Source organism: Entelurus aequoreus, linkage group LG07, assembly GCF_033978785.1.
Source record: "Entelurus aequoreus isolate RoL-2023_Sb linkage group LG07, RoL_Eaeq_v1.1, whole genome shotgun sequence".
NCBI classification, from domain to species: domain Eukaryota; kingdom Metazoa; phylum Chordata; class Actinopteri; order Syngnathiformes; family Syngnathidae; genus Entelurus; species Entelurus aequoreus.
Window position 1 is genome coordinate 27,655,295 of NC_084737.1, and position 25,203 is coordinate 27,680,497.

Genomic DNA, 25,203 nt, shown 5'->3' on the forward strand with positions numbered 1-25,203 from the left:
GCTTAGATTTTGTTCTGCAGACCATCTTCAAGCTGGTTTCTGACTGTCTTCAGAATTTACGTCACATGCTTTCAAAGTCAATCAATCAAACTTTATTTATATAGCCCTAAATCACAAGTATCTCAAAGGGCTGCACAAGCCACAACGGCATCCTCGACTCAGATGCCACATCAGGGCAAGGAATAACTCAACCCAATGGGCTACAATGACAAACCTTGGAGGGGACCGCAGATGTGTGGACCCCCCTGGGCGACCGGTGCAATGGACGTCGCGTGGATCTAGTTAATAGTGTGAGAGTCCAGTCCATAGTGGGGCCAGCCGGAGATCATCTTGAGTGGAGACAAGTCCGCAGCGCAGAGACTTTCACTACGACTGTCTCACCATGTTGTAGTTTTTAGCGCTTCAATATTGAGCCTACTGACAGATATAAGTAAGGACTAAATGCTACTTTTTATTAGAAATGGCAACAGCGGAATATTTTTTGCATGCATGTGCATGTATAAGCCAGTGTGCCCCACAAGAAGAGGATAGAGAAAAAGATGGAACTTATTGTCCACAATATTGGACTACAACTGAATAAAAATGTTGTATGACATAACAAAGGCAAAATATGTCACTAAAGTGTCAAATTCAAACGTCTCGTTTGGAGCAAGTTTGGAAAGAAGGCAATATTTTTTATAGATATCTCCACCATGCCTCCATGGTTTGATTTTAAATTTTCGGGACATATGGGGATCCCAAACACACAAACACAGATGCCAACAGGCCAAAACATTGGTTTTGCATAATAGGGCCCCTTTAAATAATGGCCGAGCGTCAAATAGTAAGGTTAATACATTTGAACATGAGCCCTGCAAGTTGATTGCAATGCTCAGAACGCTGTGTTTTACAGTCTTTTTTTTAAAAAAAGAATTAAAAGTAGGGTCATGTTGACACCAATACGTGCGGATTTGCTTAAATGGGAATGCTTGTGTAAATGCTCTAGAGTCTAGACCAGGGGTCGGCAACCTTTACCACTCAAAGAGCCATTTTGGCAAGTTTCACAAATTAAAGAAAATAATGGGAGCCACAAAAAATTTTTTAAAATTTAAAATGAAAAACACCGCATACAAAGCTTAAATGCTTTGTGGTATGTTAACCAGGGGTCTCAGACACACGCACTTTAATGTGAAAATGTGATGTTAGTGCGGCCCGCAAGTTTTGAATGAATGGCACATGCCAATCCTCTCATTTTTTCCGGGAGACTCCCGAATATCAGGGCGTGATGGCACTGCTTTTGGCGCCCTCTACAGCCTGCCCAAACAGTGTACCTGCTCGACCACATGTAGAATGCAGTTTCAGCTTGCTCACGTAAATGACAGCAAGGCGTACTAGGTCAGCAGCCACACAGCTTACACTGACGGTATAGCCGTGTAAAACAACTTTAACACTGTTATGTTACAAATATGCGCCACACTTTGAACCCACACCAAAAAAGAATGATAAACACATTTCTGGAGAACATCTGCACTGTAACACAACATAAACACAACACAACCAATACCCAGAATCCCATGCAGCCCTAACTCTTCCGCTCAACCAACGCACGGAGGGGGGAAGGGGGGGTTGATGTGTGGGGGGATTTGGTGGTAGCGGGGGTGTATAATCTAGACCGGAAGAGTTAGGGCTGCATGGGATTCTGGGTATTGGTTGTGTTGTGTTTATGTTGTGTTACGGTGGGATGTTCTCCAGAAATGTGTTTTTCATTCTTTTTTGGTGTGGGTTCACAGTGTGGCGCATATTTGTAACATAACAGCGTTAAAGTTGTTTGATACGGCTACCGTCAGTGTAAGCTGTGTGGCTGATGACTAAGTATGCTTTGCTGTCTCCTATGTGTGCAAGTAAAAGCTACATTCAGCATGTGGCCGGGCTGGCACGCTGTTTGTAAATGCTATAGAGAACAATTACTACAGTGCAATCAGGGCACTCCCTTAATTTAGTAATTAGAGTGAAAATAGGATTATATTATCCCTGGGAGTTATCTAGGAGAGGCACTGAGATCCATAAGTCTCCTGGGAAAATCGAGGGGGTCGGTAAGTATGCAGCTGAGCCGCATCAGAGTGGTCAAAGAGCCGCATGCGGCTCCGGAGCCGCGGGTTGCCGACCCCTGGTCTAGACCTACCCCCTCCTCCGCTCTGCTTTAAATGTTATATCGCTGTATGGGGCTGTCTGCGATTGCGGTGTTGGCACGTTTGTGCAATGGCCCTAAGAAAACTACTTTTCAACAGTTTAAACTTTCTCATAAGGCTCAAAAGTGCAATTTTGAAATAAGAATATAATTTCAAGTAAAAGTATCGCGAATCGCAACTCCATCACTGCAAATTGCATTAAGGTATTGTTTCTCTGAGTGCAAAATAACAGTATATATGTAAGCTATTCTTGCGTGACTCTTACTTTTCTAGCAGTCAGACAACAGGTAATGCACAGCAATTTTATTGTGAAGGCTGGAAGTGTGCGCTTAGTTTTTGTTGGGCACTTGATGACAATGATGCGTTCAGAGCGATTTGTAAACAAAAGTACCTGGTTGTCTCTTGAGTTATTCGATATAATGCCTTGTCAATCGATACAATAAATTATAAAAGATATCGATCCATAATTGATTAAAATAGATTATTTTAGCCAGCCCACGTAGTGTGAGGAAATGTTGACTTAGCTGGCATGCAACAGGCAGACATGGATAACGTTTTTTTTGTTTTTTTCTGTGCAGGTAATCCTGTGTAGCTGCTCTTTAAGAGTAAAAAAAAATCTAATACAAAAGGTCGAAAATGAGTATATTAGGACTCCTTGAAGGACAGATAAATAAAGTCTTATTGCCTCCACCAAGCACAAGAGCTACTTCCTGTAACTTTGTGGAGCTGCTTGTGGCAAGGAGGAATTCATTATTATGATTACACTATTTTATAACCACCCATGAGAGTAGGCAGTGTGCCTTTTGTTTAGTGGTTCTCAACGAATAATACCCTTTTATATATCCGTATGTCCTACGTTCACAGCTTTGGGGGACATGGTGGAGGCCAATTTTGATCAACACGTGCACAGAAGCATATAATGACCGTAATGCAAAATAAACAAAAGATTGACTACAAAGTAACCCAGAAAGGCAATCCCTGAAGCATTGTTACTCAAAGACATGTTGCTCAGCCGTGTGCGATAAAGAGAGCAAAGAATTGTCAACATGCGACTGTGTAGCGACAGAAATTACATGCCGTGGTGTAAAATAATCCCTGGTGCTATACAGGGAACAAGATTAAACTTGACCGTCTGGGGGTATACTATACTCTGTCTGTGTAATCATTTTAAATGTAAATTTAAAGCTTTTTTTGCTAGGGAATTTTTTTTTTTAAACCACAAACTTTGTACCTCCTGGTGTAGTTCCACTAAGTGCCTTTATCATATTTCTGATGTGTTAGGTAAAGGGTAATTTTTTCAGCTCAAGACAAATATGTTCCTCACGGACACTCAAACATATACATATATATCATGCTATAAGATTTCAATGTACATAAGATAAGTCATTAACAACATGACACAATTGTATTTATATCAACAAGCACACCTAAAAGACTAGTTTGTCAATAAATGTGCCTGCTTGATCAATAAGAAAAGATAATCACCCTGCCATATTTGAATGATCCAAATCAAAAAGTTTGGTCAGTTAATGGAAGTTATGCTGGAATGATGTCACCTTAGTGATATAAATTTGATTAGGGTAATGTAAAATTGACGGCCATGCGTGAGCGTTGGGGGTCGGGGGATTGTGAGGGTTGTGTGGCCCACACAGACAAGGGTGTGGAATGATTGGTTTGCCCAGCTGCTGGGGTCTTTAGTGAAAGAGGGGCCCACAATTCTGTGTGGAGCAATGGTTTGCACACCCTCTGGAGGATTACACATAATGTCCTGAAACCAGACCAACCAGAAAGTCGTAAGCCAGAGCAGATTCTAGGACAGTGGCAAGCATAGTGTTTTCTTTCTCTCGCAAGAATTTTGTTTGACGATCGACGGTGAGTCACGTCACGTGTTGTGGACTTCATTCAGATTAGCACCGAGTTGTGTGTGTTGCATTCTCCTGTGACACACTCTCCCTTATGTGCAGACAACACTTGCAATGTGATCTAAAGTGCTGTCAGACACACTGCTATAAGGTGGAGCGTGTCCCTTCTGCCCTTCCCCCTTCTCGTACCCGCCCCACTCTCATATCTATATCTTGTATCTTTAGTCAAGATTTTGTAATATGTTTGTTATGCAGGCTGCCACTTGGGAAACACTCCGTCATAAGGTGCTGACAAAAAACCTCTGGACTGTACTGTGCAGGAGGTTGTATTCCTGACTGGGTTTTTATGTTAACAAGCATAACTGCTAAACCAGTTTTCACAAAAGGGGAAGATGAGTGTAAAATGGGTCATGGGAAAAAATATATATATTTATATACGGTGTGTATCCAAGATTATTTTTAGTTACTGTAAAAACTCCACAGATCTACAGAAGACTGAGGGAATGGCTTTAATTCCTTCAATGGTTAGCAGTTGTTGTTTTTTAACAGCAGAAATGTTCCCCAAACCACATACAGTATCTGTTTCCTGCTCCATATTTCTCTATACCAGGGATTCTCAAACTATGGTACGCATAGCACTCGTAAATATGTGGCCTTTATTTAGTGGTATGCCAAAGAATCACTTTATTAAATATTGCAATGATGTGACTCGAGCCGTTATCATAGGTTTATGAGCTTTTAATGGAAGTCGTTACAATCCGACTACTGTAGGTTGTAGTCTATGCCAAAATAAACAACCGAGACACAAACAGAACTTTCTCACTTCATCATTTATATCAATCAATGCACGTCCGTCCTTTGCCAGCCTCCCAGCCAATCAACACACAGAGCACGTGGGGCGGCGTGGCTCGGTTGGTAGAGCGGCCGCGCCAGCAACATGAGGGTTCCAGGTTTGGATCCCGCTTCCGCCGTTCTAGTCACAGCCGTTGTGTCCTTGAGCAAGACACTTTACCCACCTGCTCCCTGTACCACCCTTACTGGTTTAAATGTAGCTTAAAGGGGAACTGCACTTTTTGGGAAATTTTGCCTATTGTTCACAATCATTTTGAGAGACAAGAACCCACTTTTTTTTTAAAATAGGATTTTCGTCTGGCTACTGTCACTGGTAAAGTTACTAAACATGTCAGACCTTAGTAAATCTAAAAGGCGTTGTTACGATTCTCAACTTATTCGTGACAACGCCAGGAACAAAACAATAATTTGTATCAGGGATGCTTTTGAAAGATGGAGACGATTGAAGTCGGAGAAGATTTTTTCATCTGAGGCCAAACTTGCTAATTTCCTCCTTGATAGGTTGGTCAGGCATTTACGTTTTCTTATTACTTGTAGTAAATGGAAAAGGAAATTTCATATGTAAACTATATTGTCCAATACAGTCTATGATCTTGTCTAACGAAGCTAGTATGTTCGTGCAATGAATGCTTTAATGGTGCTCCTAGTGTAATGCTTAGCATGCTCGCCCGGTCAATGACACATCGACATATAGGCTAACGGGGAAATATATGCCCATTAGCCTGTATGTTGATGTGTATTCCAACTGAGAGGCCAAAATATATTTTCAAAAAAATAAAACTTATGTGAATGTGGGTAGTGTCAGTGCCTATTTCGTTCTCAATATGATTCTCAAAAAAGTAAAAGTTGACAGACACAGTGGATGCTCCCCACAATTCTTTGCATTTAAAAATATGATTCGAACATTTTAGCATTATGTTTTTTACAATTACAGTACCGGTAAGTATATATATCCTAAACATTCCTGCCACTTCATTTTACTCACTATGGCATTTTTAAGTCTTATTTGTTTTGGATATAGATCACAATAATATCGTACTGTCGCCTTAATACCATCATATCGTACCGTAAGGTTTTGATATCGTTGCATCCCTAATCGTGATATATATCGTTTAGGGATGTCCCGATACAACTTTTTCACTTCCGATACGATACCGATATTGTAGCCTTGAGTATTGGCCGATACCAATATCAATACGATACGATATAGGCACGAATCATACATATATTTATTCCTTATTTTGTTGTGTGGAATGTTAGAAAAGGCTTGATAACGTGATGTTACTGTTACTGATGTTGTAGTGTTAAAACAGAAAACAATAGTCAGCAAGAGTAGGCATAGGAAAAACTGACCCATTTATTATTAACCAATTGGTTACATAAAGTTTAACCTTCAACATAAGAGTATTACCTCAACAAATCCAATAAAAACAAAATGTTATATTTAAAGTGCAAAATAACCACTAATACCAACATAATTATACAATTGAATAGAATAAATTAAAAATAAATTAGAAGACCCTGAAAAATAACCTAAATAAATCCAATTAAAAAAAAAAAAAAAACGTTTTAAAGTGAAAACAATTCAAGTTCACTTCAGTTATTTTTTTACTGTCAGCATATGTTGGAAACAACTGTGGGCAGGGACAAAAACAACACAATATTGTCCACTGTCCAACTGCTCTAAGTTAAGAGTTCACAGCTCCAGTTTCACTGACTGACTGTGCCCAAAACAATGTAGTAATTACTCTTAGTCATCACTGAAGAATAATGTAAACACAATAAACATATCACTCTAATAACAAGAGCATAAATCAAATAATAATCAGTCAGTGCTGACTACCCTTACTAATCCTCCTCCTCCATCTCCACTTTCTGCAGTCCGAGCATAATGTGGAGATTTTTTTTAGAGAAGATAAGCATTTCGGCATGCTGTGCGGCAATACACTTTTTAACCTCTTCGTGCATCTGGGGTATAGTTTTGTCTACAATGTAGTGGCGGCTAGGAATAATGTAGCGAGGTTCGAGGTGCTCCATTAAGCGTTTAAACCCGACATTACTCACCACCGACGGGCTGGTCATCAAGCACAATAAACTGGGCTATCTTTTCTGTTATGGCCATTGCCTTTTTGCTGTCCCGTGGTAGTTTGTCACGTCTTGCAAAGCTTTCGGCCAGCGTGGGTTGCTGAAGCGAGCCAGAGGTTTGTTGCTTCGCCTTGCTGCTCTCGCGAAAATCCTCATGTTCTTTTGTGTGGTGTTTTTTCAAATGTGCGATGAGGTTGCTTGTATTGAACCTTCCCGGTTCTGTCCCTCCACGGGACACTTGCGCCTAACAAATGTTGCATTTAGCGGCAACGTCTTTGTCCGAGTTTACGTTAAAATACTTCCACACAGCCGACATCACTACACTTTGTTGCGTTGTCGTTGTTGTGATCACGTGGGCTGTGCATGCTGGATCAGAGACGCTCTTCTTCCGCGGCCGGCACCAACGTTAATTAAGGGGCATTGCCGCTACCTACTGTGTTGGAGTGTGATCAAACCAGAGTCACTTATTATAGACGTGCTGCAGCGGTAAATGGACAGCTTATATCGGAGCGCTTATATCGGAGTTTTTAGATTCAGTCCGATAAAATCCGATATTCACTTTTTTGGCTAATATCGGACTGATTTCCGATACCAATATCAGATCGGGACATCCCTAATATCGTTATCACAGGTAAAAGTCTGTGCTGTGTACTGTTCATTATCTTAGACATATGATGTTGTTGTTTTTTTGGATAAACTTACCTCTACAGCTTAATCATGCTGTATGATCATGCTGTATAATCATATCTATATCAAAAGTGTGGATGATGTGCACATTGGATCACACCAAAGGGAAAGTTTGGGATAAGGTGAAAGCTTACTAGCTTCTAAGGTGATTTTCCAAAGGAATTCTTCGAACCGTACTGCCATTGTTGCATCATCCATTTCTACTTAAACTCTCACTACACTAAAAATGAAGTCCTGAAGCTGCATGAACCAGACCATAATACTAATAATAAAATGTAATCAGTACTTACCAGTTGTTTCTGTAATGGCAAGTGAGCGAGTCAGATTCAGGTCAAGTCTGTGGTTGTCTAGTAACCCCCCCCCCCCCCCCCCCCCATAATGACCAGTGTCAATAATGACCTCCGTTGGGCCCGGAGGCACTGAATCTTAATTGGTCCAGCAGACAGGGTACCCTGTGACTGACCCGGCTCCACAATTACTGATCCTACCATACTGCCACCGCAGGACCCACAATTTCTCTCTGAAGCAGCCTCCTTCCTCTCTGTTCCATTAATTCAAATACTGAAAATGGACAATGGCTGCACCCACAAAGATCCCGTAGCAATAAGGAGGACGGCATGGCGAAGTTCGGAGAGTGGCCGTGCCAGCAATCTGAGGGTTACTGGTTCAATCCCCACCTTCTACCATCCAAGTCACGTCCGTTGTGTCCTTGAGGAAGACACTTCACCCTTGCTCCTGATGGGCCTGGTTAACGCCGTGGATGGCAGCTTCCGCCATCAGTGTGTGAATGTGTGTGTGTGAATGGGTGAATGTGGAAATAGTGTCAAAGTGCTTTGAGTTCCTTAAAAAAAAGGTAGAAAAGCGCTATACAAGTACAACCCATTTACCATTTTACCATAAGAGTTCATGTCTGTTGCGCGCAATTTCACACAAGTCTCTTTTGTAGAAATATTCAATCTATCTTTCTAACTGCTATTAGAAAGTAGAGTCAACTTCCGCTTTGAAAATACCTCTTTTTTTAAATCCTGCATCACAGATGTGCCCATGAAAAGCAATGTACGCTTTGTAAATTGAACTAGTTATTTGTGTCTTTGACGTGTATTGGGTGAAATGTTCCAATACTTTCCATGTTTTTGCCCATAGTGTTGTTGCCAGTGTCCGCTGCCATTTATCTCTTCCTGCCGGTCGCGCTGACTCGCACAAGTTTGTTTCCATCCAGAAACACATGAGTGATGACATCACTGACTATACAACTTGTATTATTGAACGTTGAACCCCTACTTGGAACAAACAAGAAATTAATGCCGATTTTGCGTATCTTTTTTAAAGTATAACATGTATTTCATATATATAAATAAAAGACAAGACAATTAGAAAAACAATAAAGTATTGTTGGTACCAGCCCTTCTTTTGGACAGCGTATACTAAAGTAATGTCCACACATATACATTATAAGATGGAATTTGTCACTTCTCTGTGTCTGCGGGATTGTATGTCATAGACGGAGCTTTTGGACAACAACTTAACTTTGTCATGTTGTGGTTTTAAGGTTGAATCTGTATTTTGTAACGTTTTATTCAATCATTCATCCATCCATCCATCTTCTTCCGCTTATCCGAGGTTGGGTCACGGGGGAATCAGCCCGATCAGAGAAGCCCAGACTGCCCTCTCCCCAGCCACTTTGTCCAGCTCCTCCAGGGCGACCCCAAGGTGTTCCCAGGCCAGCCGAGAGACATAGTCCCCGCAACGTTTCCTCTGTCTTTCTCGTGGACTCCTACCGGTCGGACGTGCCCTAAACACCTCCCCAGGGAGTCATCCTGACCAGATGCCTGAACCATCTCACCTGGCTCCTCTCGATGTGGAGGAGTAGCGGCTTTACTTTGAGCTCCTCCCGAATAACAGAGCTTTTCACCCTATTTCTAAGGGAGAGCCCCGCCACCCGACGGAAGAAACTAATTTCGGCCGCTTGTACCCGTGATCTTGTGTTTTCGGTCATAACGCAAAGCTCATGACCATAGGCGAGGATGGGAACGTAGATCAACCGGTAAATTGAGAGCTTTGCCTTTCAGCTCAGCTCCTTCTTGACCATGATGGATCAATGGAGGGTCCACATCACTGCAGACGCCGCACCGATCCGTCTGTCGATATTAAAATCCACTGTTCACTCGTGAACAAGACTCCAAGGTACTTGAACTCCTCCACTTGGGGAAAAATCTCCTCCCTAACCCGGAGATGGCACTTCAACCTTTTCTGGGCGAGAACCAAGGACTCGGACTTAGACGTGCTGATTCTCATCCCAGTTTCTTCACACTCGGCTGTGAACCTATCTAGTGAGAGCTGAAGATCCTGGCCAGATGAAGCCATCATGACCACATCATCTTCAAAAAGCAGAAACCTAAACCTACAGCCACCAAACCAGATCCCCTCAACGCACTGATGTTCGTCATGCTGTGTCTTCAAGTGATGGAAAATAATATACGTGTTCAAGTCGCTAGCAACGACTCATTGGCGGCATGTTCTGCAGATTATTTTCCCGTTTGGTCGGTATCTGACTTTTTTGATTTAAACAAAGAAGTTCATCCTTTCTCTTTTTGAAACCAATTTCTCTTCAGGTTTTTGGTCTAGCTTCCTTTGTGCTTTCTGTCTCTGCAACATTCGGTATGTTTCCATGCACTAAATTAGTCTGAATTCTCAATTTTTTATTTTTATTTTCACACCTACCTGTGAAGTTCCAGTGTCCATGCACACTCTCTGATGTGACTATTGGTCATATGCCGTCTGCTTCCCGTACACTGGGGGGCGCTTATTTCTTTTTAGCACGAATACATTTGTTGCTTTTCCAGTTGACCGATGACGTCACATCCAAACAAGGCATCTTTGCGGCTCCTCACAAGCCAACAGCCCAGTTCTTGTTGTACCTAATGTCCGCCGTAATATTGGCACAAATTGCAATATATTACGTCTCTAATGGCTATGCTGATGTTAAATAGCAAGACAGCATCAAAATATGATCTGAAATTGCGCTACAAAAATTACTCTGCTACCAAGAAGGTCTCGTAATTGCTATGTATGCGGGTTGGAAGCCAAGACGGGTGGGAGAGAGTTGTTTTGAAGGAATTTTCGGACGGAAAATTGAAAGAAAACTTTCGAATATCTTGAAGTTCATTCAATAAATTCTGTGGATTCATGGAAGGAGTTTTGAGTCCGAAAGAAAAAGTACAGTTTGTGCCCCAGTACCACTTCAAATGTGGGTTGCTATTGTTTCGTACAAGCTTGCCAGTTGTTTGGAGTTATTGCTCATCAGTGTGGAGTGCACAAATGCAGCGTGAAGAGGTTTATTTATGCTTTTTTCTTTACCTTGTAATATACCAACTTGCTTCATTCTCTTCCATGATCTCACTTGTATTTGTTCTTTTTTTTTTCCCATCGATGCACTTCAAAATGTTCCATTCTTTTCATTTGTGAAGCAAATTTACAGTCTCTTTCTTCATTACAGTTGTTACCTGTGTTTTGATTGAATGGAATCTGCTTCCAGGTTATATACCGTGCGTTTAGACTGGTGTATGTGCAGTACAAAGGGTCCTCTCTGGAATCCTCACCCAATTGAAAGATCTAATCTACGTATATAATCTAGGTGTGTTAGACCGACTTTTTAAAAACCAAACACGATCAGATTAGCGAAGAGCGGGTCAGACTTGATCCTGAAAAAGCAGACATGCTAATTTTTTGGAAGAAAAATTGTTGATTGATGACTGTGGTGTTCTTAGTGTCATAGTGTGTGTAGTTAGTATGTTCCAATAGCAGCAGTTTTGTGCCCAAGGTACTGATTTTATTTAACACTATATTATTATTTATACACCTATAGTGATCACAGAGACAGGTTGTTTTTGTGTTATTGTATATATTTGTTTTTCTGAAAAATCCCACATAATATACTTTGGGTAACAACAGTCAATATGTATTTTTTAAATTTTTTTAGGGGGGTAACAGTCAATATTATTTTTTTATTTTATTTTATTTTTTTCTTATAAAATAAAAGTGAGCTTTTGTTAAACCAAATATTGTCTTTTTTTCCATATACAGCAACCTATCTGGATTCAATAAGAGAATCGATAAGGAATCTGTTCGATAAGAGGATTCGATAATGGGCTCGAACTCGATAATTTCTAATCAAACATCATCCCTACATAGCACCAAACGAAGTACACATGTATTCAATAGTGTGGTTCTAATTTACTCTGCCTTTGAATCCCACTGCATGATTCTGGTGAGATCAGGTACTTCACTAGTGTGGTGAAATAAGATAAATCAAAATTCAGTTCTCCAACTACAATTATAAACCTTGTTTGAATATGAATGAATGAATTAATGAATATTTCTATGGTGGTGTTGATAGTAGTAGTATTACTGCGGCTACAGTCCCTCAGACTTCCCTTTTTAGAAGGAGATCAGTAATTTGAGCCCAGGATGCAGACAAAGGTAATGACTTTCCTCCTTCCCGGAGCATTGATTCGGACACTGTTGTGCATGCTGTGTGTTGTGTGTTGCACACCCGCTCTGTCTGGTGGCGGCTGTTTGTCTTGATCAACTCTGTCTGCTATCTGTAGATATCTAATTTCAGCCAGTGCCTTTGGGTAATAGTGCTGTGCTCCTCATACGTATGCCTAAAGTGTCTGTTGGAAGTTGTGGGATTTTTTTTGTAACCTGCACCAAGGAAGCTTAAGAGTTTTACCATTCTTGACAGAACGACTCTGCACAGCTAATTTTTAAACAACACACAAATTAAATCATACACTCGCGCATAATGAGGTGAATTGTTCAGAATTTAACAATACTGCGGTGTGTTGTTGCGGCAATACTAATTTGGGCAACATTGTTTTATTAATCCCTTCCTCACTACGACTGTCATTTCCTGCCTCAGCATGCACGGAATGATAGGAACTTGACACACAAACTCAATCAGCCCAATGTGCTCTCCCTCTTTTCAACTTCACTGTTCCCTTTTTCCTGTTACCTGCCCCCCCTTCCCCCAGTAAGTCAAAGTCTAGACTGGGTTTTAATGACGCTCACAGCTGCTCCCTTGGGCGGACCCCAATCGCAGCTGGGGGCCCTATAAGTCCAGCTCATGACTCCCCCTCCCCTTTTGTATTGCCCGTCCCAGCCCCCGCCCTGTCTGGTCCTCAAATGTTGGGGTTTTTACTGTTGACCCTGGCAGTCCACTGTGCGCCACCCACCCCCCCTTCTCTATCTCACGCCCCCTTCTCCTGCTCGGCTCTTTGTTCACTCAGGCCCGCTCCAATCCCTCCTCATGTCATCTTAATCTCTGCACAAAGCACCAGTGTAAAGACCAACAATTATGTGCATACAAGAGCAGAGTTCATGCAAAATAACAGTGACACACATCAGGCCTCTACTTCGTTCTGCGTTAAGTTATTCCATCAAGTACAGCTTTCGTTTCATCATTCCTTCAAATTCTGTAAGCAAACATGGTGTTTGGTCAAATGCAAGTGAGCATTGCTTAATTGTATGTTTTAAACAGGTTTTTGTAAAAGATGCTACCACCAAACAAACTTTTGGTTGACCACAATCCATCACAGAAGGATCTAGAGCGGTTATGTGGTAATGTGTTTTCAGCTATGTTTCCTTTCTAAGTCTCTGCATGTCTGTGTTCATACATCGTCTCAAACCACAGTGCTGTCCCTTTTTATCCTATTCGGAACAATTTGCATTGTTAATGTTGAAGTGAGTTTTGGCCTTTCTCAACATTTTTGTTTGTATAGGGCCTAATTTACATTACGTCTGCAGGCAAATGCTTTTTTGGCAAACCGTAGTCAATTTAAACATGATTGCCAACATTCCAGCCTTTTCCCGTTCGCCTACTAGATAGAACAACACATACACACGCGATTGCCAAATAAATATTACTGCAACCCTGCTCTGAGTCCTCCTTTCCAGTAATCAAGCATAGATTAGTCATATCAGCATACATGACACTTGCATAAAAAGAACGCTCCCACACAGGATGGGGCCTCAGTAGTATGGAAACAGTTCATATGATTTAGTTTGTTTTGCAAACTTGCATCATCTCCATGCATGTGCAATTAATGCAAGAGTTATCGATATGTTGCACAAGTAATTGAGCAAAGTCTCAATGTAGGTAAAAAAAGAGCAAAGGGGAAAATCTACTCTTTTTTTTTTTTTAACCCTCACTTGTAGAAGGGAATTTGTGTGAGCATCTCTGGTCAAAAAGACCCTCTGGATAAGACTGGAGATTAGTAGAAGCTTGCCACGCTTAAATCTTTTCTTGCTTTGTGTCAGACATTTGTTAGTCCTTGAACTGACTGACACATGTCTCTGGCAAATAATAAAGATAAGTATCCCTCTCTTCTTGGTTTTTTGTTTCTTTCAAAAAGTGTTCAGTTTGATTGAAGGATGATTTTGGCCTGTGACTTCAATGTTGTAGCAGGGACTTGTTTCAGTTCCTGCGGGATTTATTCCAAACACCCTGTCTTGTCCTTATCTGCTCTGTGTTTAGCTCTTTAAAGCCTTGGTAGACTCGTATCATCTTAGAGCTGAGCGGACCCAATAGAGAATTCTTGAGATCCAGTTGCTCAACCACCCCTGGTATTAGTTAACCTGTGAGGACCCTTTGTCTCTGATCTCAATTAAAGGGGCTGTTTGCAAAGGTTATGTTGCTGCCTTGAGGGCGCTTATTTTTAAGTGGGCTGCAAGCATTAGGTCCTTTTATCTTAATTTTTTGGTTTAAAAATGTAATTTTGACCCAGTAACATACATCACCTTTAAATGCCCAGAGGAGGAAACTGCAATATTTGCCATTATTATTGATCTTCCAGACAACCATACTACCCTTTTTTGATTTATAATTTCTGTAAAACACAGGTCAATTTGTGTGTCTTAAGGTGTAGTATGTTGTAAAACGTGTGTGACTTAATGATCAAGTAAGAAAAAGTAGGCTGCAGTACACAAAGGCTGAATCTAATGGCGGTCTCGTCAAAATAAAACATAAATAGTGTTATCTGTCTGACAGTTTGTGTCCGTGTGGTCTAAAGACCGGGGTGAGAAATTAATCTAAATACTGCTTGTTTGGGTGTTTGGCAAGTGCTCTTTTCTCTTGTTGGATTTCAGTTGGTCTCTCCCACCAGGCACGTCAGTCTCCACTCTGACTCTTTGGGTCCATCCGCAATGAAGGCTCTAATTTCAATGCTTGTCTGGGCGCTGCTACTTAAGTCCTGCTTTATGTCTGACATCACAACATTTCTACAGCTGAATGAAAGTCTTTACATCCACTTTTGAATGTGACCATATTGCTACTCCAGCATCTGTAGTATAATTTGAAAAAAACCCAATGGTGATAATAATATTATCATTTATGTTATTATTATTATTGTTGTTGTTATTATACTCACACTTAATCGTTTTCTACTGTAGCGAACCTTGGTGCTGGTATTGAACTGGACTTGACCCGGCGTTTGCCACAAACAAGTGACTGATTTACCAGGGGAGCCGTGTCATTAAATCACAAGGTTGCGACTCTGATCGGGAAATCACAAATGGAGATCATCTTGTGCTGTGCAAAAAAAATCCTAGTGTTTAATTATTTATTTTTTTCGGTCCAATGTCCATACGAAAAGCTTTTGAGTTTCCTGGGGTGCAGTTTACACCAGAGCTTTTATTTGAAAGATTCTTGATTTTATGTCAACATTTGGCCAACTACCTGCCAATCATTAATTTAAAAAAACGCATGCAGCTTTTATTGTGTGTAATATTCAATTAAACAGTAAATGTTATGTACAGTACCACTGCGCATCACAGTAACAGATGGCAATACAATATTAAGGACTGTGCAAACAAAGTTGACTGTAAGAAATACTCCATGTTTTTTACTACCGGTACATTGTTTGATGGACATAATGGGTGATGCAAAATATTTTCTGACAATTGCAGAGTTGTTTGGCAAAAATATTGATAACTAATGTAAAATCTGCTCTGGCTCATGTTGACAACATACAACTAGGGAGATGAACTAGTAATGTAGAAATGGAGATAACATGGGTATTTACTTGAGGTAACGCCTCCCTTGTTTCATTGTGCTAACGGATTCCACTCAGCCAAGCAAGCTTTTGGAGTCAGGTGACAACCAAAAAACCTCCGGCTCGTTAGCACCTCTGTGACGCCTTAATAATAGAAAACAAAAGTTCTGAGAACTTACTCTGAACTAACTCTGGAACAGCCACAGTGGAATTACTTAAATTGACCATTTGTTCTTCAGCTTGTTTGCTTGGGACATTGTTTTTTGTGGAAGGAGGTGACTGTTGGTAATTACTTGTAAAATGATCGCAATGAGTGGGAATTGATTGTACTCCAGCTGCAAAAAAAATCTGCGGTGTGAACCACTGCTCTGCCAATAGCTCCTATTAGCATTAAAACTCTAAATTAAAAAAACTCCTTCAAGACTTGGCTGTTCTGCAGTGCTGGACTTTTCCTGCTAGAGGATTATGGATAGAAAATCAATGTTGTCAATAATGAAAGATGATTTTATTTAATAAGGGTACATTTTACATAAAAAGTAACTAATTCTGCACATTTCTGACTTGTGTCATGATGGCGTGCCTTAAAGTTAAAATGTGATTTATTAAGTCAATGTTTTGTTTACTCAGTTTACTCAATTATTTTTCTTTTTCTTTTTTATTTAACAGCTCTGCGTTGTAACTGCACAACATGTGAGAAGACAGGCTATGAGTGTGAGACAGATGGCGCCTGCATGGCCTCCACGTACACCATTCAGGGGAAGGAGCAACATGTACGCATCTGCATCAAACGGGATAACTTGGTTCCGCCCGGGCAACCTTTCTACTGTCTGAGCGCTGAGGGTCTACTCAACACTCATTGCTGCTATGTGGATTACTGCAACAGTATAGACCTGAAAGTTCCTGGTTAGGCTCCTCCCATCTCATTTAGCATCACCACTTATATTCACACTTTGAGAATGTTCACATGAAAACATTTACATCGATGCCTTTGTCTCTTCCCAGTTCCCACAAAGGAGGACCTTTCAGGCTTGGGCAGCTCTTGGGGCCCGGTGGAGCTAGTGGCAGTCATTGCGGGGCCCGTCTTTCTGCTCTGTGTGCTGTTGATGGTTGGCGTTTTCCTGTTCCAGTATCATCAGAGGGCCTACAGTCACAGGCAGAGGCTGGAGGTAGAGGACCCATCCTGTGACCATCTGTACTTGGCCAAGGACAAGACCCTGCAGGACCTCATCTATGACATGTCTACCTCCGGATCAGGCTCTGGTAATAACTCATGATAAATGTGATTTATTGTTGTTTTAGGTGAGGGGCCATATTTGAATTCTACAAGTGGGTTTTATTTCAGCCTTAAGAGTTGCTTTCCACATGGGAGGCATATTTTCTGTTTGTCCAAAGACACTTCATCACATCTGGCATGAACACCCACTTAGCCTCCAAGGATGTACTGATTTTGAAAATGTAGGTGGTCACTGTGACCTCACAGAACATAGATCAGTGAAGTCTTATCACAACTGTAAACACTTGCAATGATTTGTGATAGTCACAAGGGATTTTACAAGTCTGGGAAACATTTGCGTGGTAGCAATTATTTTATCTGCGTTCCACTGAGCACTAACGGTGGAAATAGTTTGTGGTTTGGAGAGTAATCCGCCCGGAATGTGTGCAAACATGTGTGTGATGGGAACACACCAGCATGCCCGATGAGGTCATGTTACCTTATAGCCTCTTTCTAACCGGATTTACTCTTACTAGATGTTGCAGTTTAGAAAACAACAATATTCTTACATTTGTCTTCTGCTGCCCCTTACAGGTCTGCCCCTGTTTGTGCAGCGCACTGTGGCCAGGACTATTGTGCTGCAGGAAATTATAGGAAAGGGTCGTTTTGGAGAGGTTTGGAGAGGCAAGTGGCGTGGAGGGGACGTGGCGGTGAAGATCTTCTCATCCAGAGAGGAACGCTCGTGGTTCAGAGAAGCTGAGATCTATCAGACAATAATGCTGCGCCATGAAAACATCCTGGGATTCATTGCAGCAGACAATAAAGGTAAGGTTAGGAAGAGCAACAACTAAAAGCAGTCGGAGTCCGGTACGAAAATTTGACCGGATTTACACAAGATCTTTTGAATTTCTCACAACTTTAAAAAGTCTATGTATGACAACTTGCCAAAGTAACCAAGTACAGTATGTCGGTGAAGAAAAAAAGTATGCAGATTCACCTTGTACACAACTTGAGACGTATGCATTGTTTTATTAAAAGAAACCTACTATAATGCCACATTAGTATCCAATATAGTTTTGAAAGCACTTGAAATAAGCAGGATTGACCACTTTAACATAAAACAAGAGGAGGTTATTTGCCTCACTAATGTTGTATAAAGGAGACTAGCAACTATTCATTAGCAATTATTAACCAGTCCGTCTCCAATAGTTACCAGGTGAGTTGTGTAAAATAATAGTGCTTTCAAACAATAACATCGAAGTAATCACACTTTGGCATTTTGGTTAATCACACTAATTGTGGTTAGAGTGTCCGCCCTGAGACTGGAAGGCCGTGAGTTCAAACCCCGGCTGAGTCATACCAAAGACTATAAAAATGGGACCCATTGTCTCCCTGCTTGTCACTCAGCATCAAGGGTTGGGAATCGGGGGTTACATCACCAAATGATTCCCGAGCGCGGCCACCGCTGCTGCTCACTGCTCCCCTCACCTCCCAGGTGGTGAACATGGGGATGGGTCAAATGCAGAGGATAATTTCACCACACCAAGTGTGTGTGTGTGACTATCATTGGGACTTTAACTTTAACTTGAACTTACTTGCATTCATAATTTAAAAAGACCCCAATGTTTTGATACTAATGCAATTTTACTGTCAGAATGTCACACAGAAACATTTTCAAAATGTTTTATTAGTATGCATGTCATGTATTTATTTATTTTTGGTTTTAAACCGTAGAAAATTGATGCATGGTTGGATCTACGTTCATATATGAATCAGGCATGTGAAAAGTTCGCAAAAACGCGTATATCCGCATTTTTAAACATTAATTTTCGCGTCAAAATATCCCTTCCACTGTTTTTTAATGAAATATAAAAAAATATGATCCAAACAAAATGGGTCGAACGCTTGCCTCAGTCGTAGGTAATTACTGTTTCTCCTGCTGTAATGATCAGAGACCACAAAACAAACTCGCTAGGTAGCATAGTTAGCATTATCTAGTTAGCTTACTTGTTGTCGCCTGCGTTCTCTCTCCGAGCTACAACGTTGGCGGCTGCTAAACATTTTTGGATGATTACAGTCCGATCACTATTAGTTGTGAACCATTTTAAGTTGTAGAGCATTTATTAGTAGCCAGCAAGAAGGTATATTTTTGACGTGACGGATGTAAACAGAGGTCACAACATTGGGAGTATATTACCCGAAGGGGGGTGGCTACAGGATAGAGTTGCCAAATGGGAAACGTTTTCTGAGTACTTTGCATGTATGTTATAGAATTTTACATTACATATTCAATGACAATAATGTTAGTAAATTATCTACTAAAAAGAATAACAAATTATGTGGCACATTACATTGGACATGCAAGTGTCAGAAAGATGAGGTTGGTAGATGAGAATAAATGTAAAGGTAAAATAAAGTGTAGAAATGCACCCGATTGCAGGAAATGTAGTCTGGATTTTCAAAATGTTCTTTCAGGATTTGTTTGGCAGCATTTTGTGCCGATTTTCCCCTTTTACTTCAGTATCCTCTTTTTTTCTTAGAGGGTGCTCACATACCTGATAATTAATGCAATAATTAATTAATTAATTGGCATTCATTAATTAATGCTAAGGTCTAACACCTGGTCAAAAAATATATTGCCATTACCAGTTGTGGCTTTAGGCAACCTCTTGATCTTTTTGTAAACAGGATGACTTTGAAAGCTTGTGTGTGGGAAAAATCTAGAAGTATTGTCCTATCTCTGCATGCGCTTATAATTGTTGAACTAAAAAAAAATCATACGTGTTCCATTTGGCCTACTGTTTTACTATCAACTCGTCAGCACTATAAACGCTGACTCAGCAGTTTGCTCCTTACCGCTATTTCCACATTTTTACTGTAACTGCTGTGTTGTGAAATATACTTCTTACAAATGACGAAGGGGGTCACAGAGAGTTAAATGTTCCTTTCCACATTCCCATGCACTCTAGAAAGAAAAGTAGCTGGTAAAAAATGGCCTCACTGATTATTACCTGCTTCCAATTTATGCCTATGTTACACGCGCAGCATTTACAGTATTTGTGTTATTGTTGTGTTTTCCTTCAGACAACGGCACATGGACACAGCTGTGGCTGGTGTCGGACTACCACGAGCACGGCTCACTTTTTGACTACCTGAACCGCTACTCGGTCACCATCGAGGGCATGATCAAGCTGGCACTGTCGGCTGCCAGTGGACTGGCACATCTGCACATGGAGATCCTCGGCACTCAGGGTGAGACAAACTCTTATCGGCGTGTGAACGTTATCTAAGATGCTGAGCTCCAGGCACAGACTTTAAAGGTGTGCTGTGTGCTTGCCCGCAGGTAAGCCTGGCATCGCTCACCGTGACCTCAAGTCTAAAAATATCCTGGTCAAGAAAAACGGCATGTGCGCCATCGCGGACCTTGGTCTGGCTGTACGGCATGAGTCTATCACAGACACGATCGATATTGCTCCTAACCAACGTGTGGGCACCAAGAGGTAAAAATTTCCACACTCTAATGCTCGCAGTCAAGTAGGTATGGGTGATATGGCCTAAAACCTATGTCCGAATATATATTGCAGTCTCCTGTGATAACAATGTATATCACAGTATATTATTTGGTGTATAAATGATAATTTAATTATTTTAAAATTGGTTGAAATTTAGCTGCTGACGTATGCAGTAACCTATTATGTCATTTCCGGTTGTATTATTTTCTTAAAACTATTATTAATCTACTTGCTAATTTACTGTTAATATCTGGTTACTTTCTGATGTAACATGGTCTTACCTACACTTATGTTAAAATGTAATAAGCACTTATTCATCTGTTGTTTGGATGCTTTACATTAGTTTTGGGCGATACTACAAATGTGGGTATCGATGAAATACCAAATAGTTACAGGGGCAGTATTGGTCATATCAATGCTGATACGGATACTTTGAATTTTTAAGATCCATTAAATATTGAATTTTTGATCACAATTATAATCAGACAAAAACACAGGATGGCGGTGTAACAATTACAATTGATAATTACAATTATTTCCTACTATTAGCTCTAATTTTCAATTCTTAAAACCCTCCTCTGTCAAGTAACTTATTTCCTCGTCCTCCAGTGATGGGACTAGTCAGAAACATAGTTTATTTTCCGCAATGGAGGCAAGGATTGCTGATCTAGAAGTGACTTTGCACTGTAGAGCGACGTTAGCCGATAGCTTGCTAGTGAGAATGCTACAATGCGTTGAGGGCGCATTCCTTCTCTTGTTGCTGTCAAATTCGCGGGACACAGCTGGAATGTGTCACCGGCATGCCTTATGTAGTGATAGTATTAAAAGCTCTATCGAAAGCTCTCCTACAAAATGTATATTGTATATTGTCTGTATCGTGCAACGCTCATGTCAAGTGTCTTTTTCTTTTTTTAGATTAATTTTCATTCAATAGGACCTGTCGTCCATATAAGTGGACATCCCATTTTTGGTTTAGTAGACCACAATACAACATTTTTCTCTACAGGACCTTGGTTTTCACTTACGAGGACATCATACTGCCAATTAGTGGGGGAGGAAGATTATACCACATCCCATCTTAGAGTCAAGATGGCTGAAAACACATCCAAAAGTTCAGGGCAACTTTGAACTCGTTTTTGTTTTTATACTCATTGTGTTCCAAAGAGCCTAAAAAGAGCCAAGATAAATTAAAAATGCATGTGATACTGTACAGGGGTTCGGATCTTAGGAGGCTACAATCGCAAAATGTGGTGTGTCCTTACAGATACATGGCTCCTGAAGTGTTGGACGAAACCATCAACATGAAGCACTTTGACTCCTTCAAGTGCGCCGACATCTACGCACTGGGCCTGGTGTACTGGGAGATAGCACGTCGCTGCAATGCAGGAGGCAAGTACCTTTTAAACAAGCTTCCAGAAATTTCTCACATCACAAGCTCCTAATTCACCACTTTCCTGTTTGGCTGCAGGTATCCACGAGGAGTACCAACTGCCCTACTACGACCTGGTGCCCTCTGACCCCTCCATAGAGGAGATGAGGAAGGTGGTTTGTGACCAGAAGCTGCGGCCCAATGTACCCAACTGGTGGCAGAGCTACGAGGTAAAGAAGTACAGCTCGTTCATTCCTCTATTTTTAGATTCATGTTGCACACTGCGTGTGATTTACTAAGGTTTACTAAAGTCCAAACACCACGCATTAACCAGGGTTTACTATTAGTGGGCGTGTTGCATTCGATTTACTTAGACTGCGTGTGCAATTGTAAAGTGGTGCAGATTACTTTATTTAAATGAGGAATTTGCGTGCATACGGGGTATCACCATGGAAACTCTCATTTACTACATGTTCATGTTATCATGCTTTTAACCTTTGCTATGTTTTCAAACATGCAGGGGACATATACCACTTTTTATGGGCATTTTAGAAGCAGTTATGCAGTGCATCTACATTGAAACTAGGGTTGGACGGTATACCGGTACTAATAAAGTACCGCACTACTAATTAATTGAAATCGGGACTATACTTACTACCTCTGAAAAATACTGGTACCGTTCTTTCATCCGAATGCCGCTGTGCGGCGGTGACCACAGAGCCGTGGCATATGATGTTGAGTGTGTCAAAACGCACACACAAAGCAATAAGATCTTGGAGTGGAACAATGGCAAAAATTGTCATTTATACTGGTTATTAAAGAGGGTGCGTGAAGCGCAATATGGAGGTATTTGGGCTTCAAAACTAACAATAAAGTTGACGCTTAAAACAAGGAGGCGCCGTGCTGCAAGCTCTGCTTTAAAACATGCCTTGCCAAACGTGGCGATTAGTATTACCACCTCGGCTTCAAACTTAGGAAAACATTTAAATAATAAGCATTCAGATATGCACAAGGAGTTATAAAGAGTGACAAGTAATAATGTTGTTGTTACACCTTTCCAGCTGTTCGGCTCCCATGCAGATTATAGTCGAGAAGCACAGGGCAGATGTTCCTTCTTGGGTAAATTTTTTTTGTTGGAGGTAACACCCTTCACTTTACCCTGCAATCGGTCTGTTAAAATCCGCTTTCAGGTCAGAATTACGAGGCCGCCGATTCATGACAATCTGGTTGCTTTATTAATAGTTTTGCAGGATGTTCGTTTGTGTCTACTGCACAGTGCACAAGCTACCTCTTTCTCTCTTTACTCACTCACTGACGTCACTCAGCCAACACGTTGCCATTCTCGCAAACACATACTGCACGCCACTCTCATAAGTTAACTAACTCCCCTGTTGTGCACATGTAGATACATAACTTGTAGATACGTAGCAGTGGCGTGCGGTGAGGTTAATGTCTGGTGAGGCACGACTGCATCATCACAGTCAGATTTACAAACATATGAACCTGCAGTGCAGGTGTACCTAATGTTGTGTCCCTGCGGTCGTTCGCGGCTCCTGCAGCGCGAGCATTGTTGTTTTTGCACTTTTTGGCTTTTTGTTAAGTGACTTTTTTTGGGTGGATTCGGTCTTGCACGTGGAGGGTTTGGGTGTGGGCTTTGGTTGGTGTGGCCGCGGCGCTCCTGTCGGGCGGTGCATTCTGCGGCGGAGGTGCATGGCACCAGGAGGAGGGGTTATGAGACGAGCCTCATACAGTGTGTCTTCGCAGCAGAGTTTTATGAATGCTCAGCACTAAAAATATGTTACACACATACAGTTGTTGACAAAATACACTGTACATTATATACCTCAGCTAACTAAACTATGGAAATGTATAATATAATTCATATAGCAATACGGTCTCACTGCACAGCAGGCCAGCAGTTAGCCGAGTCATTGCGCACAATCCGTGTTGAGGCGCAACGCAGTGACGTGCCTCAACTGGCTGCTGATCACCGCACCGTCTCTTCTCAGTATTTGAACGGCAAATGTGAAAATAAAAATAAAAATAATCTAAAACTGGTGAAGTTAAATGGAAAATAACTTTAGTATAATCACTGGATACATATAACAATTTAATTATTTTTTTTTTCTTTTTCTTTTCTTTCCATGATGGCAGGTGAGGCCGTGCCTCCCCTGCCTCTAGTGACGGCACGCCACTGATACGTAGACGCGCACATACCTGCTTGGCTTGATGCCAAATATTAGCAGAGTTAAAACTAACAACTAATGCAAGTGACATGACTAAAATTTGTAACAGATTCCTACAATTTGTTTTTTATCTTTAACAATTAGTGTTTTACCTGTAAAATGGCTTCTCTGTGTACTTGTATCCATAGTTTTGCTTTTAGTACTTACTAATAATTGTATTTTTCTTTAAGCACAGACCAAGAGTGGCAACCATAAATCATGAAGCATTTAATATGATGTCAATAAAGCTTTTTATTCTATTCTAACCTAATCCTTGATTATGGCAGACTATATGTAATATGGAATATAGTAAATGGTTCTTTGAGTACAACAAGAAAATCCCAATGCCTGTTAATTTATATTTTAGCCTTCTAAAGTTGTTTTTTGAGTGCAATAGGAAACATATGTTTAATATATTGTAAGATTTTCTGTTCAAATAAAGCCAATATTGACGTTTTTCGTAGTTCCCTTTATTTGGAAAAGTATCGATATACATTTTGGTACCGGGACCAAATTATTGGTATCGGGACAACCCTAATCGAAACCTACTTTTTTCCTCTTCTTTCTTTTTTTAACTGCTTAAGGTGCATGAAAGGGAAGCTGCACTTACTCCGCTCAGAACGCAAAAATGCACACTTAAAAAGGGAACTCTCCTTTTTTGAAATGTTGCCTATTCACAATCATCATGAGAGACAAGAACACATTTTTTTGTTTGTTTTTTAGGATTTTAAAGATGATAAAAACTATTTGGAAGATGCGGCTAAGTTGTAGCCTTCAAAGCCCTCTAAAACAACTACAAAACCCTCCAACAAAGTTGTATATACACACTGCAATTATATATATATAATGTATTAACAGACACATTCATAACAATATGTAATATCTACAATATTTACCGTAATTTGATCATTTTAATTAAGGCTGGGACTGATTTTTTCAGCGCATTGATTTGTGATATTTGTAATGGTGATGTTGATGCTTGTGATGTTGATGATGGTGATATTTGTAATAGTGATGTTGATGATGATTGTGATGTTGATGATGGTGATGGTGATGTTGATGATTGTGATGTTAATGATTGTGATGATGATGATTGTGATGATGGTGATGGTGATGTTGATGATGTTGATAATGGTGATGTTGATTGTGATGATGGTGATGTTGATTGTGATTGTGGTG

The 25,203-nt window shown here is 40.7% G+C and overlaps 1 protein-coding gene across 1 annotated transcript in view; it reads left to right on the plus strand.

The window, feature by feature from the left end:
• acvr1ba (activin A receptor type 1Ba) overlaps positions 1-25,203 on the plus strand; it is a 28,315-nt gene that overhangs the window by 1,330 nt on the left and 1,782 nt on the right. The window contains exons 2-8 of the mRNA XM_062053103.1: positions 16,372-16,608; positions 16,708-16,965; positions 17,513-17,743; positions 20,003-20,170; positions 20,262-20,418; positions 21,695-21,819; positions 21,899-22,029. Of these exons, the coding sequence (XP_061909087.1) occupies positions 16,372-16,608; positions 16,708-16,965; positions 17,513-17,743; positions 20,003-20,170; positions 20,262-20,418; positions 21,695-21,819; positions 21,899-22,029 (1,307 nt within the window). The remainder of the gene's footprint in view (positions 1-16,371; positions 16,609-16,707; positions 16,966-17,512; positions 17,744-20,002; positions 20,171-20,261; positions 20,419-21,694; positions 21,820-21,898; positions 22,030-25,203) is intronic.